This window comes from Mobula birostris, chromosome 18, assembly GCF_030028105.1.
Source record: "Mobula birostris isolate sMobBir1 chromosome 18, sMobBir1.hap1, whole genome shotgun sequence".
Taxonomy (NCBI): Eukaryota; Metazoa; Chordata; class Chondrichthyes; order Myliobatiformes; family Myliobatidae; genus Mobula; species Mobula birostris.
Window position 1 is genome coordinate 36647480 of NC_092387.1, and position 12608 is coordinate 36660087.

The following is a 12608-nucleotide window of genomic DNA, read 5'->3' on the forward strand; positions in this document are numbered from 1 at the left end:
CAAAATGCTGGAGGAACTCAGCAGGCCAGGCAGCATCTATGGAAAAAAAGTACGGTTGAAGTTTCAGGCTGAGACCCTTCATCAATTCTGTAATCCTGATGAAGGGTCTCTTCCCAAAACGTTGACTGTACTCTTCTCTGTCGATGCTACCTGGCCTGCTGATTTCCTCCAGCATTTTGTGTGTGGTGCTTGGATTTCCAGCATCTGCAGATTTTCTCTTGTTTGTGGTGGGTCACCCTGAGGTGTGTTTATTACCCTGAGTGCATGTGCCTTTTGCTGCTTGGTTCTGGTGAACTGTTGGACTGGGTAGTTTGATTTAGTGGCATGACATGAATTAGCAGATACAAAGTTTACTTTGTGCTTCTGACAGTCCTGGTGAGAGGAGGTTCATACCTTTTTTAATGTGCAACCTTAAGACATAGGAGCAGAATTAGGCCATTTGGCCTTTTGAGTCGGCTTCATCATTTAATCATGACTGATTTGTATAGCTACCTTGCCTCACCTCCCTACCGTTCATTAATTTTCTGACTTATATATGTCCATGAATTCTTCTTGTCATTATTGGATTTATAAACATTCGTTGGTTTATGGCCATAGAAGGAACATTTATGTTGACAACCATACAAATCTATTAACTACTTCACGTTAAACTTCGCACTGTATTCAATATGTGTAGCTCCACTGTAATCTCCATTACCTCTCTTCCCTTTAACATTTTCTTCCTATCTCTAGTTGCTCAAGTTTTTGTTCCTATCTCATTGCCCTTTAGTTCACATGGACTCATTTTCAATCTGAATGTTTTCTGGTATCTGTGATGCTATTTTGTGAGTACTAGTTCTGTTGGCATATCTCTGCTCATCTTTCATTAGGGTTTCTCTCATTTCAGCCATTGTTCATCTCTGGATTCTGTTCTCAGTTAGATATCAACTAGATTTGCAGTTCACATAATTTTTGAAACCATTTATAAGAGTATTAGTCATATACTTTATTAATCCCAGGGGAAATTGGTTGTTTCTTAATTAACTTTATTCATGTTATTTAATGTATATATTTTGTGCAAGTTGGAGCAAAGTTGCTCCTTGTTGGTACCAGAAGTTAAAATTTTAATTCATTGCTGTTGTACATATGAGATATATTGGGTATAATGTAGTCTCAAATTATTAGTTGAAATTTATGGTATAAGATGATAAAAATCACATTAAAATTGGCAGAGCCAGATACAAATGGTATTGAAAGAAGTACACAGGACTTGGGTGTATAAAGGTAGATGTGTTACATTATAGTTCAAAAGACACCATTTCTGTGAAGAAGGTGGTTGTTGATAGAATACACCCATATGAGCAAGAAAACAGAATCAGGTGCAGATAAAAGTAATCTTCAAAATCTAACTGATAGATTAACTTCAGCGAAAATGTCCCTAAGAGTCCGAGGTTGGTGAAACCAATACGTAGGATGTCTAATCTAAAATTTGTTTATGTACATACAACCAAATTCACATTGGCATTGTGGGATAATGTGCAGGGGCTCGAGAGACCTGACTCATGAAAATGCAACTTTACACAAATTCTCCCATACATTTGTAAAGGATTTTTGAAGGTAATAATGTTTCATGGTATTCAATCATGACTATATACAGTATATTGAATTAGTTTAATGATGGGTACTGTTTGGATGGTTACCAACTGAAATGAAGGAATTATAGTAATTCTGGCACTATAGAATGTAGAAGGATATGGTATGGGTTGTTAGAGAAAATGGACATTTCGAACTTGCTGACAGTTCTCAGGGATGGAGCCCTTACATAATCTGTTGACTGCCTGTATACAACTTTCCTGGCAGGAATACACTTCAATCCATTCAGACTTTTTTTTAAATGGAATTAAATTTTAATGGAAATAGTGTCAATATTTGTTGAGGACAGATAGACTCTTCTGTATGCCTTCATATTTGATACTCAACAGTTTGTATTTGGAAGGCTGTCTGTTTTATTTTTATTTTAATTGTTTTTTGACTAGGAGTTTTTTTTAATGAGAAATTAGATAATTGTATTTTAAGTGCAAATCCAGATTAATTAAGACACAAACTTGGCTAAATTTTGTTCTGGATTTCTGCCCACTGGTTATCACTGTTAATGAGACTAGAAATCTTACCTCCTGAGTTTAGATTTGAACTGTTTTGGCATTTGGCAACACTGGCTTCTGTTTCTTGATGATGTCCAGGGCAGAAAGTATGAAAGCATTCTGATCACCAACTTTGACAAGTTACATCTTGATGAGCATAAGTGCAGCATTTTTAAACAAAAATATATAGTAATCTGTACCAAAAATTAACTTGTAGGAAAAAGAGAGTAGAGAAGATGGAAGTGGATTATTACATTTTCAGTAAATCATAAAATGATAAAGCACAAAGTGGGGGCAGGGGTATCGTTGGGCACACTGATCCTCTCTTGTCTGTGTAAAATAATGTGAACCAATTATTACTTTTTTCTGTTGTTCCTTCCCTCTTTTCCTTATGAAAGTTGCCATTGAATGACCACCTGCCATTTTTTCAAGTTATGGATGTGAGGTGATGTGATTGTCAGATTGAATTGTGATATGAACAAAGAATCAACTTTTGAGTTTATTTGTCACAGGATGTAAATGTTGTTCGCAAGACTGACATTTATTTATTTCAATCTGTCCCAAATTTGCCGTTGAATTGGGTGGTTTGCCAAGCCATTTCATAGTTCAGTAATTTAACCACATAGCTGTATGTAACGCCAATCGGTAAATGCACAATGCGAGGGGAAGCAAAATTTCTGTCACCTTCACCAAGGAGTTGTCTCATAATCAACTTCCTAGCCTTTTGCTTCAGCTCTCCCCCACCGAATTTCACCTATCGCCTGGCGTTTCTCTCCCCTCCCCACCTTTCAAATCTACTCCTCAGTTTTTTTTTCTCTAGTCCTGCAAAAGGGTTTCGGCCTGAAACGTTGACTGTACTTTTTTCCATAGATGCTGCCTGGCCTGCTGAGTTCCTCCAACATTTTGTGTGTGTTGCTAAAATTTCTGCCTCTTATGTTTCATTTTTGATAAGTATATCCCAGTTAACTGGCAAGTTTTCAGTTTAAGCTGTGCATAACTAAGATTGAAGGCACGTTTGTTCCATCGATCATTTGCTCTTTGATGCTCTTTATTTGACTATTGAAGATGTAAATGAAGCTAAATTCTTTTTTGATCTCGTGTTTTGCCGATCCTTCAAACTGAGTTGTGTTTCTCTTTGATCTTATTCTCCCATGATTGAGATGGATAAGCTTGCTACCATTGTATTTTTCAGTGTGAAGTGAGTCTAAGCTAGATGTCCATGTTAAATCTTCATTGAAAGTCTGTGCCATGTTTGGTCAGTTCTTTTATTTTTTCTTCTGCATTTAAGCTTTTGTTGCACTTGAAGTTCTTCCTACCTCTTACCAAATAAAGCCAGACTAAGGTTAAAGATGCAAAACTTTTAAATTTTGAAGTTACTGTCTTGTCCAGGGCTTGTTTATAGATAAAAATAGAAAATACTGGAACAGAAATGTTCTGATAAAAGGTCATCAATCTTTGGCCAAAGCAGCAATAGTATTGCTATTTTTTCCAAAGATCCTGCCCCACCAGTTGGGTATTTTTGGCATTTTCTGTTTTTAATCCTTGAATTCAATTATCCTTGCAATGCCCTAAATCCTGTGTTCATGAGCTTTATCACTGTTGAATATAACTTAATATAAGCTTTTAGACATCCCTGCATCCCTGTAACCCTTGGTGTCTGTCTACTATTTGTGAAATGCTGTGGGGAATTTCTATTATTAAATTTGGTATTTAAGTGGAAGCTGTAATTTATTTTGTATTTCTCTCATTTGATTCTGTGGATTTGTTGGTGCTTGGTGAACTTTTGATTCAGGCTGTTTGAGGTCTGTGGCACAGTTGGGGAAATCACGTGTTGTATCTTGACATTATAGACAATTTGCACTGAAGGTTTTGTTTCTTTTTCAATTGGACCTTTTGAATTCATGCAGCCTTCTGAAGACGTCAGTTGTGTGGCCTGGAATCGACAAGTGCAGCATATCTTGGCTTCTGCTCATCCAAGTGGCAGAGCTGTGGTGTGGGATCTGAGAAAGAATGAACCTATCATCAAAGTTAGTGATCACAGCAATAGGGTGAGTAAATTGGTTGAAATCCCAAAGGTATCTTTTGTTGCTAAGGGCTTTTGTGTCTGGTGGGTGAAAGTAAGATTGTATTTAGTGCCTAATCATAGAGAAATTAATTTGAAATTAATGACTCTGTAGGAAGCTGCCTGCTAGCAGTATTTTTGTGAGGCATCAAAACCCAGGGTGTTCTGGAATATTCTGAGCTGAGCCGGGGTAGGGGGAAATAAACCATATGTAGCTATTCTGCTTTATGCCAGCCATAGTGCCACATAGTGGGCTATTTTAGTTTGAATGGGGTTGCTGAGCTTTATTAAATTTGCCACAGGGGGTTTTAAAATTTCAATATATGTACATTTATAATTAAGTTAATGCCAACTGATTTTAAATGTTTCTGATGATCAGACATTTAGAAACAGAGAACTGATAGCATAGGCTGTCAAAGATCATCAGGTTGATGCTGGGGATGCGGTCTCATAATATATTATCCAGAATCCTTGATGCCATGTATTTCTCACTGTAGTTGGGGGAGACATGGAACCAAGGCCTTGTGGGGAGCTGTGCTGCTATGGAGAGTAAGTGTGGAAGGTGGGTCAGATCAGGCATGACCCAACTAACATTTAAACGTTCATCAATTGTAAAAACTGCGTCTGTTTTCAAAAACAATAGGTTAGTTCTTAGTTCACTCACTGGTTCTAATGAGCCTTAGGAGAATGTCTGTCTTGCATCACTAGTATGGAAATAGATTTCATTAATATTACCCCAGCTCCTCGTTGGTGCAAGCTATAGCCATATGTGTTTTCAATTTAAGACTGATTGAACACACAAATGCCAGAAAAAAATACTGTTGGGATTTTAATCATTTGGTTTTCCTGTGAGCTAACTGAGGCAATGAAAAGATTTTTCTGAACATAATTTGTGTTATTCTAGCTAAGATTAATTTTGTGAAATCAGATTATCTCAGATCTTTTATCAGATGATCACTGAAATTTGCCCAGGTAAAGTAACCAACATGGTTTCACTTGTCTTTCATAGATGCGATGTTCTGGAATGGCTTGGAACCCTGAAGTTGCCACTCAACTAGTTCTTGCATCTGAAGATGATCGTATGCCTGTGCTACAAATATGGGACTTGCGGTTTGCAACTTCCCCTCTCAAAGTTCTAGAGAATCACACCAGGTACTGAAATATTGATTGGGGACAGTGTTGCAATTGCATATCTGCTGCCTTTAGGCAACAAAAGGGTGTGGTGGATAAGGAGATAGGAAATTTGTTACGTACCATTGAAAATGTGGCAGTGGCAAATTGTCAGTATGATTACAAACAAATCAAAAGTTTATGAATGGGTCTTGGAGAATTGTAATCCATATTTTCAGTGGTAAGTTGTTTGCAATCTTTAAATATGACTTTTCCCCCTCTAGAAATTTATGTACACAGTTATTTACTAATAATTAAAATTTTCTTTTTGTTTTTTGTAGCTGTTCTGTTTCCTCATTCTGCCTATATATATTTCACTTTTCCTCAGCTTTTGAATCACAGTCACTCTCTCCCTAATCATGTATATGATCTATCAAACCCTCTTATTCTACTTAAAAATTCCCCTTCCTTGTGCTACCTATATAATTATCTCTGGTGCTTACCTTCATTTTTACCATGAAAGTAAAACTAGATACCGTAAAGTGTTATAGAATGTATTAAACATCTGAAATTAACAAGATTCCTGTAAAGCAGGAACTGAGCTGTTTTAGCACCTTGGGTCTAATAATTGTGTTGCAAAATTTGAAAACGGTACTCTGTTAGCTGGAAGCCACCATATTGACAAAAAAGTAACATTTTTGACTGATTTGATTGGGATATATGCTTGGTTACAAGACCAATTTGCCAGCTAGAGAGTTGCTAAGCTTTGAGCTAATTATAAGACCATAAGGCATAGGAGCAGAATTAGGCCATTCAGCCCATTGAGTCTGCTCTGTCATTCCATCATGGCTGATTACGGTGTAAAGTGTGTGTAAAACAAAACATTCAGTGTGAATATAAGGCACTGGACTAGAAAATGCTGTGTGCGTTCTAATCGTTTTAAAATTTTGTCAGAAGTAATCTGCCTGAAAATGACTGTAATCTTCAATTTGGTGGTATTATTTTAAGATTTCCTGTGTATTTTTTTTCCTGATCCTTCTACGTTTTAGAAACGATGCTCCAGGCTCTTCTTGTTCAAGTTGTCCTCCTTTCACCACAACCCTATCACTGTAACTCTGATGCTTGAAACTAGATTCAACTCGATGAGAAATCATGGAAAATTAAACTGAATCTTGTGGTCTAATGTTTCTTTATTTTTGAGTACAGCTTTTGCATGATTTTCTGATAGTTTCCATTTTATCATAGAGGTATTCTATCCATATCGTGGTGTCAAGCTGATGCAGAGTTGCTCCTTAGCAGTGCAAAAGATAATAGGATCTTGTGCTGGAATCCTAACAGTGGAGAGGTGGGTGACTGTCATTTATAGTCAGTACAACAATGCAAAAGTGCTAATTTTTTCCTAGATGATATAAAGAACTAACTGTTATGTAAGCCATGGTGGTTGATCTGTTACTTTCTGCTTCAACTGTCAATACATTAATGAATGGTTTTGCTAACCTTTGTGACGTGATTTGATGTTTCTGTGGATTGGTTTCAGGTAGTCTATGAGCTTCCAACAAGCACTCAATGGTGCTTTGATGTCCAGTGGTGTCCTCGTAATCCTGCAGTTCTGTCAGCTGCTTCCTTTGATGGACACATCAGTATTTACTCTGTAATGGGAGGGAGTCTTGAAGCACAGAATCAAGACCATGTTGACAAGGTAGGTGAATTTCTCTGTAGTCAGATAGTGTAGTACATCATTAAGGGATGTAGTTGGAGAGCTTAAGAAACCAAGTGCAGGACACAGAGTAATTAGGAATTGTACTTGCATTAACTTTCATCAAAAGTAACTAATTTTTTTCCTTTTTATTATGATGGATTATGCGTGATTTCTTAAGGGAACATGGATGCAATTTTCTCAATTGCTCCTTGCTAATGCATTTCCTATAAATGTGTCAAATTGTTTTCTCACCATACCCTGCAACTTTCCCCACATGGTTCCTCATCCTCCCCATTCCTCTCCATTTTCAGTAAGTTTCTTGTTAAATTGGAGCTCTCTCCAGCTTTAAAGCAGGAACATGTCTTTGATGTTGTTCTCTCTGATCTACTAGCAAACCTCATGGTTTATACTGTTTATTGATGCAGTTGCCCAACTCTGCAAAATTCTTAATATCCCTCATAATATCTCATCTGGCATTCACATTTTTGACTGATAATATATTGACTGCCATAAGGAGCTGTGATTGTTTATAGCTTTGAACATTGGGTTAATAATTCATTGCCATTTCAAAATCCATACAACTGAGGGAGAAGAGTGGGCTATTTGGTTCTTAATGCTTGCTCTGCTCTTCAGTTAGCTCCAAGCTCCTGCAGGTTTCCAGTGACCTTTTGCTTCCTTGCTTATCAAGAATCTATCTTCACTGTCTTCCACAACCCTTTAAGGAAAACGATTCCAAAAATTCCTGATGCTCTATGGGGAGGGGGGGTGTGAAGAATTGTCTCACCTCATTATATTTTTAAAAAGCGATACCTACAGTGATTCACGATCATTCAAGAGGGAAGATTTTGTCCACCTTCACCATGTAAAAACCTTTCAGGATCTATTTTTTTAAAATTAAGACCCCACACCTCATTCTTCTGAACTGTAGAAGATATCAACCTTTCTTCATAAGGCATCCAACCCCTTCTAGGAATCAGTCCAATAAGCCTTCTCTGGACTGCTTCCAATACATTTACAACAGCCTTTAACTAAAGAGAGTAAGATGGTACACAGTTCTTACAATATGGTCTCACCTATTGTTGAAGTAAAACTTGTCAACTGAGATATTCAATTCTCTTACCAATAAACAATATTATTCTGTTATCTTTCCTTTATGTTTGCTATGCTTCCATGCAAACCTATTGTAATCATGCTGTGGGACTGTCAGATGATTTGCATCTCAGAGCTCTGCAGTCTCTAGATCATTTTGTATTTCTCCTGCCAAAAGGATAATTACACATTTATCCATTTGCTAGATCTTTGCTCCCTCAACCCTTTGTAGTGTCCTTTATAGTATTTCACAAATTGATCCCTGATCTAAAAACACACCCACACACCCTACCCCTGCCAGGTCAGGCAGGAAATGTTGACTCTTAATTCCTTTTCATGGATGCTGCCTGACATGTTGGGTTCTTCCAGCATTTTGTGTGTACTATTCTGGATTTCCAGCATCTGCAGAATCACTTGTATTTATGATTTTCTGCTCTCGGATCTATTTTTATGTTGTCAGCAAATTAGTAACCATGCCATCTGTACCTTGTAAAACTTAGAGGCCCCAGATGTGATCCCTGTGGTACACTACTTTTTCCGAATTGCCAACCAGAAAAAGAATCAGTTTTTCTTCTCTGTTTCTTGTAAGCCAGCCAGTCTTCTAGACATGCTAAAATTTTACCTCCTACACTGTTAGTTTTGATATGGCACTTTATCAAATGTCTTCTAAAAATCCCAAGTATGGAGAGCCATTTGAATCTTTTATTTTGTTTTCTGCAATACTTAACTTTGAATGTTTTAAAATATTGTGTCTTTTGATTTTAGATTTCTTCTTCATTCAAAAATTTGGACCCTTTTGGCACTGGGCAGATACTTCCACCTCTAGATATTCCTCAGAAAGCAGTTCAGCCCACTGTAATCCTTCCCTTGAAAAAGCCTCCCAAGTGGATCAGGAGACCCGTTGGAGCATCATTTGCTGTGAGTCAGACCAGTTTTAGCATTGGTCTTGTCGTTTTCCTTTCTTAATAATTCACTATACAGATGTCCCCGGCTTTTTGACCGTTTGCTTTACGAAACCTCACTGTTACGAAAGACCTCCATTAGTACCCTGTTTTCGCTTTCAGAAGGTGTTTTCACTGTTACGAAAAAAATCAGCGCGCGATAAAAGGCAGTGCGCGCCCCGAGCAGCCGCTCTCCCCGGGATTCGGAACGGCTTTCTCGCCGGCATTGCTGAAACACGTGCCTGTGAGCAGCCGTTTGCAAGATGAGTTCTAAGGTGTCGGAAAAGCCTAAAAGAGCTCGTAAGGGTGTTACACTTAGTGTAAAACTAGACATAATTAAGCATAATTAAGTTTCAATCGTGGTGAACTAAGTAAGGACAACGTGAGTTTGGCTTGTGGAAGCTGACGAAGATGATGTTGAAAAGGTTTTGGCATCCCATAACCAAGAACTGATAGATGAAGAGCTGATGCAATTGTAAAAGGAAAGGATAACAATCGAAACCGTATGCAGTAGTGAAAGTGAAGCAGCTGCTTGAGATTTTCGCTGCAATGATAAAGTACGACTTTAATTTTGAGAGGGTACGTCGGTTTAGGGGATATTTGCAGGATGGTTTGAGTGCTTACAAAGAACTGTATGATAGAAAATGCGCGAGGCTCAGCAGTCAAGCAAGCCTTCCACATCAGCCACAGCAGACAACGAACCTCGACCTTCGACATCGAGGCGGGCAGTCATAGGAGAACATGAGCTGCCTGCTCTAATGGAAACAGACGACGAGGTGACACCCCAGTGTCCCACCACTCCAACCCCCGGGCCACGGACAGATACCGATTTGCGGAGAATGCAGCAGTAGCCGGGAGGCACACAGCACATCTTTAAGAAAAAAGCCGAAATAAACATGCTAATTAATTAGGTGTTGCCCGACACGTAATTGTCGGCCCAGATCAGAGGCGATGCAATCGACAATCGGCACTGAATTGGGCGGACAATTATGTGTCGGGCGGCACCTAATTAATTAGCTTGTTTATTTTGGCTTTTTTCTTAAAGATGTGCTGTGTGCCTCCCGGCTACCGCTGCATTCCTGCATGCTTCGTGGATCGGTATTGGTTGGTGACCCAGAGGGTGGGGGCCACTGCACCAGCCAAACTCCGACAACTCAGCCTAACACACCATCATCACTGTGCTCCGCGCTTTCCCAATTCCAGTAAGTGATACTACACTGTACATACATTATTTCTACTTTATATAGGCTGTGTATTTTTACGTGTTATTTGGTATGATTTGGCAGCTTCATAGCTTAAAGGTTACTGGAGAGAGTGTTTTTGCCAACAGCCCTTGTGTGAGATTTTCTGCTGAGAGCGCTTGTGTGAGATTTTCGCTTCGGAGAACAATGCCGGCAATGATTGTGGAAAAATATTTCTACTTTATATAGGCTGTGTATTTATCATATAGTTCCTGCTTTTACTATATGTTGCTGTTATTTTAGGTTTTATGTGTTATTTGGCATGATTTGGTAGATTATTTTTGGGTCTGCGAACACTCACAAAATTTTCCCATATAAATTAATAGTAATTGCTTCTTTGCTTTACGACATTTCGGCTTACGAACCGTTTCATAGGAATGCTCTACCTTCGGATGGCGGGGGAAACCTGTATTGAGATTTTGTTATTTATGAAATAAATTTATGAAAACATAAGACTGTTAGAGAATAATATGCTCCAGGTCTTGTTGTTATGTACAAACAAGTTGAGAGAATTTGTATTTTTCACTGTCTTTTGCTACTGCATTTTCATTTGCAGTTCGGAGGAAAGTTGATTACTTTTGCCAACTCCAAAGCTGCTGCTCCACAGGTACAGCAGCCTGTTTCACGCCAGGTCTTTGTTAGTGTGGTTACTACGGAAACAGAGTTTTTGCGCCGTTCAAATGAGTTACAGACTGCACTCCGGTCAGAGGCATTTATCCATTACTGTCAGTCCAAGATTAATGTTGCTGGAACAGAATTTGAAAAGAACATCTGGAACTTTTTAAAGGTGCGTACTGTTTAGCAAGTTCTTATAAATGTTAGAATTTGCTGGATAAGAACAGTAAAAATTGACGTCATTGAAATTGTTCCTAAAGGATATATAACAAAATCCTTTTTAGAGCAAACAAATGTCAAAGTAGTGGATGATCACCCTTCTTAGCTTGCTTTAAATGGGAGTACAGCTTCTTTCAGTACTAATCAGAATATTAATTATATTGCAATTTAAAATGCTTGACACAGACTCAGTTGAATGGTTTGTATCTGAGCCATAATACTCATTGACTCTTATGTTTATTTAAGTATAGATTGTGCACAGAGACATCTTGTTGTTTGACTAGCCAAACATACTTGAATTTTAACCAACAAGATCAGAATCAGTTTTATTATTGCTAACATAATAGAAACATAGAAAACCTACAGCACAATACAGGCCCTTTGGCCCAAAAAGCTGTCCCAAACATGTCCTTACCTTAGAACTACCTAGGGTTACCCACAGCCTTCTATTTTTCTAAGCTTCATGTACCTATCCAAGAGTCTCTTAAAAGACCCTATCGTTTCCGCCTCTACCACCGCCGACGGCAGCCCATTCCACGCACTCACCACTCTGCGTAAAAAGCTTACCCCTGACATCTCCTCTGTATCTACTTCCAAGCACCTTAAAACTATGCCTCCTCATGCTCTAGCCATTTCAGCCCTGGGAAAAAGCCTCTGACTATCCACGCGATTAGTGCCTCTCAATATCTTATATACCTCTATCAGGTCACCTCTCATCCTCTGTTGCTCCAAGAAGAAAAGGCTGAGTTCACTCAACCTATTCTCATAAGGCATACTCCCCAATCCAGGCAACATCCTTGTAGATCTCCTCTGCACCCTCTGTATGGTTTTCATATCCTTCCTGTAGTGAGTTGACCAGAATTGAGCACAATACTCCAAGTGGGGTCTGACCAGGGTCCTATATAGCTGCAACATTACCTCTCGGCTCTTAAACTCATCCCACGGTTGATGGAGGCCAATGCACCGTGTGCCTTCTTAACCACAGCATAGCAGCTTTGAGTGTCCAATGGACTTGGACCCCAAGATCGCTCTGATCCTCCACACTGCCAAGAGTTTTACCATTAATGCTATATTCTGCCATCATATTTGACCTACCAAAATGAACCACCTCACACTTATCTGCATTGAACTCCATCTGCCACTTCTCAGCCCAGTTTTGCATCCTATCAATATCCTGTTGTAACCTCTGACAGCCCTCCACACTATCCACAACACCCCCACCCTTTGTGTTATCAGCAAATTTACTAACCCATCCCTCCACTTCCTCATCCAGGTCATATATAAAAATCACAAGGAGTTGGGGTCCCAGAACAGATCCCTGAGGCACACCACTGGTCACCGACCTCCATGCAGAATATGACCCATCTACAACCACTGTTTGCCTTCTGTGGGCAAACCAGTTCTGGATCCACAAAGCCATGTCTCCTTGGATCCCATGCCTCCTTACTTTTTCAATAAGCCTTACATGGGTACCTTATCAAATGCCTTGCTGAAATTCATATACATTACATC

The 12608-nt window shown here is 38.9% G+C and overlaps 1 protein-coding gene across 2 annotated transcripts in view; it reads left to right on the top strand.

The window, feature by feature from the left end:
- Window positions 1–12608, top strand: part of sec31b (SEC31 homolog B, COPII coat complex component) — a 93378-nt gene that overhangs the window by 10117 nt on the left and 70653 nt on the right. For both annotated transcript variants that reach the window (XM_072282519.1, XM_072282520.1), the window contains exons 6-11: window positions 4028–4168; window positions 5192–5334; window positions 6538–6637; window positions 6830–6991; window positions 8846–8998; window positions 10819–11049. In XM_072282519.1, coding sequence (XP_072138620.1) covers window positions 4028–4168; window positions 5192–5334; window positions 6538–6637; window positions 6830–6991; window positions 8846–8998; window positions 10819–11049 — 930 coding nt within the window. The remainder of the gene's footprint in view (window positions 1–4027; window positions 4169–5191; window positions 5335–6537; window positions 6638–6829; window positions 6992–8845; window positions 8999–10818; window positions 11050–12608) is intronic.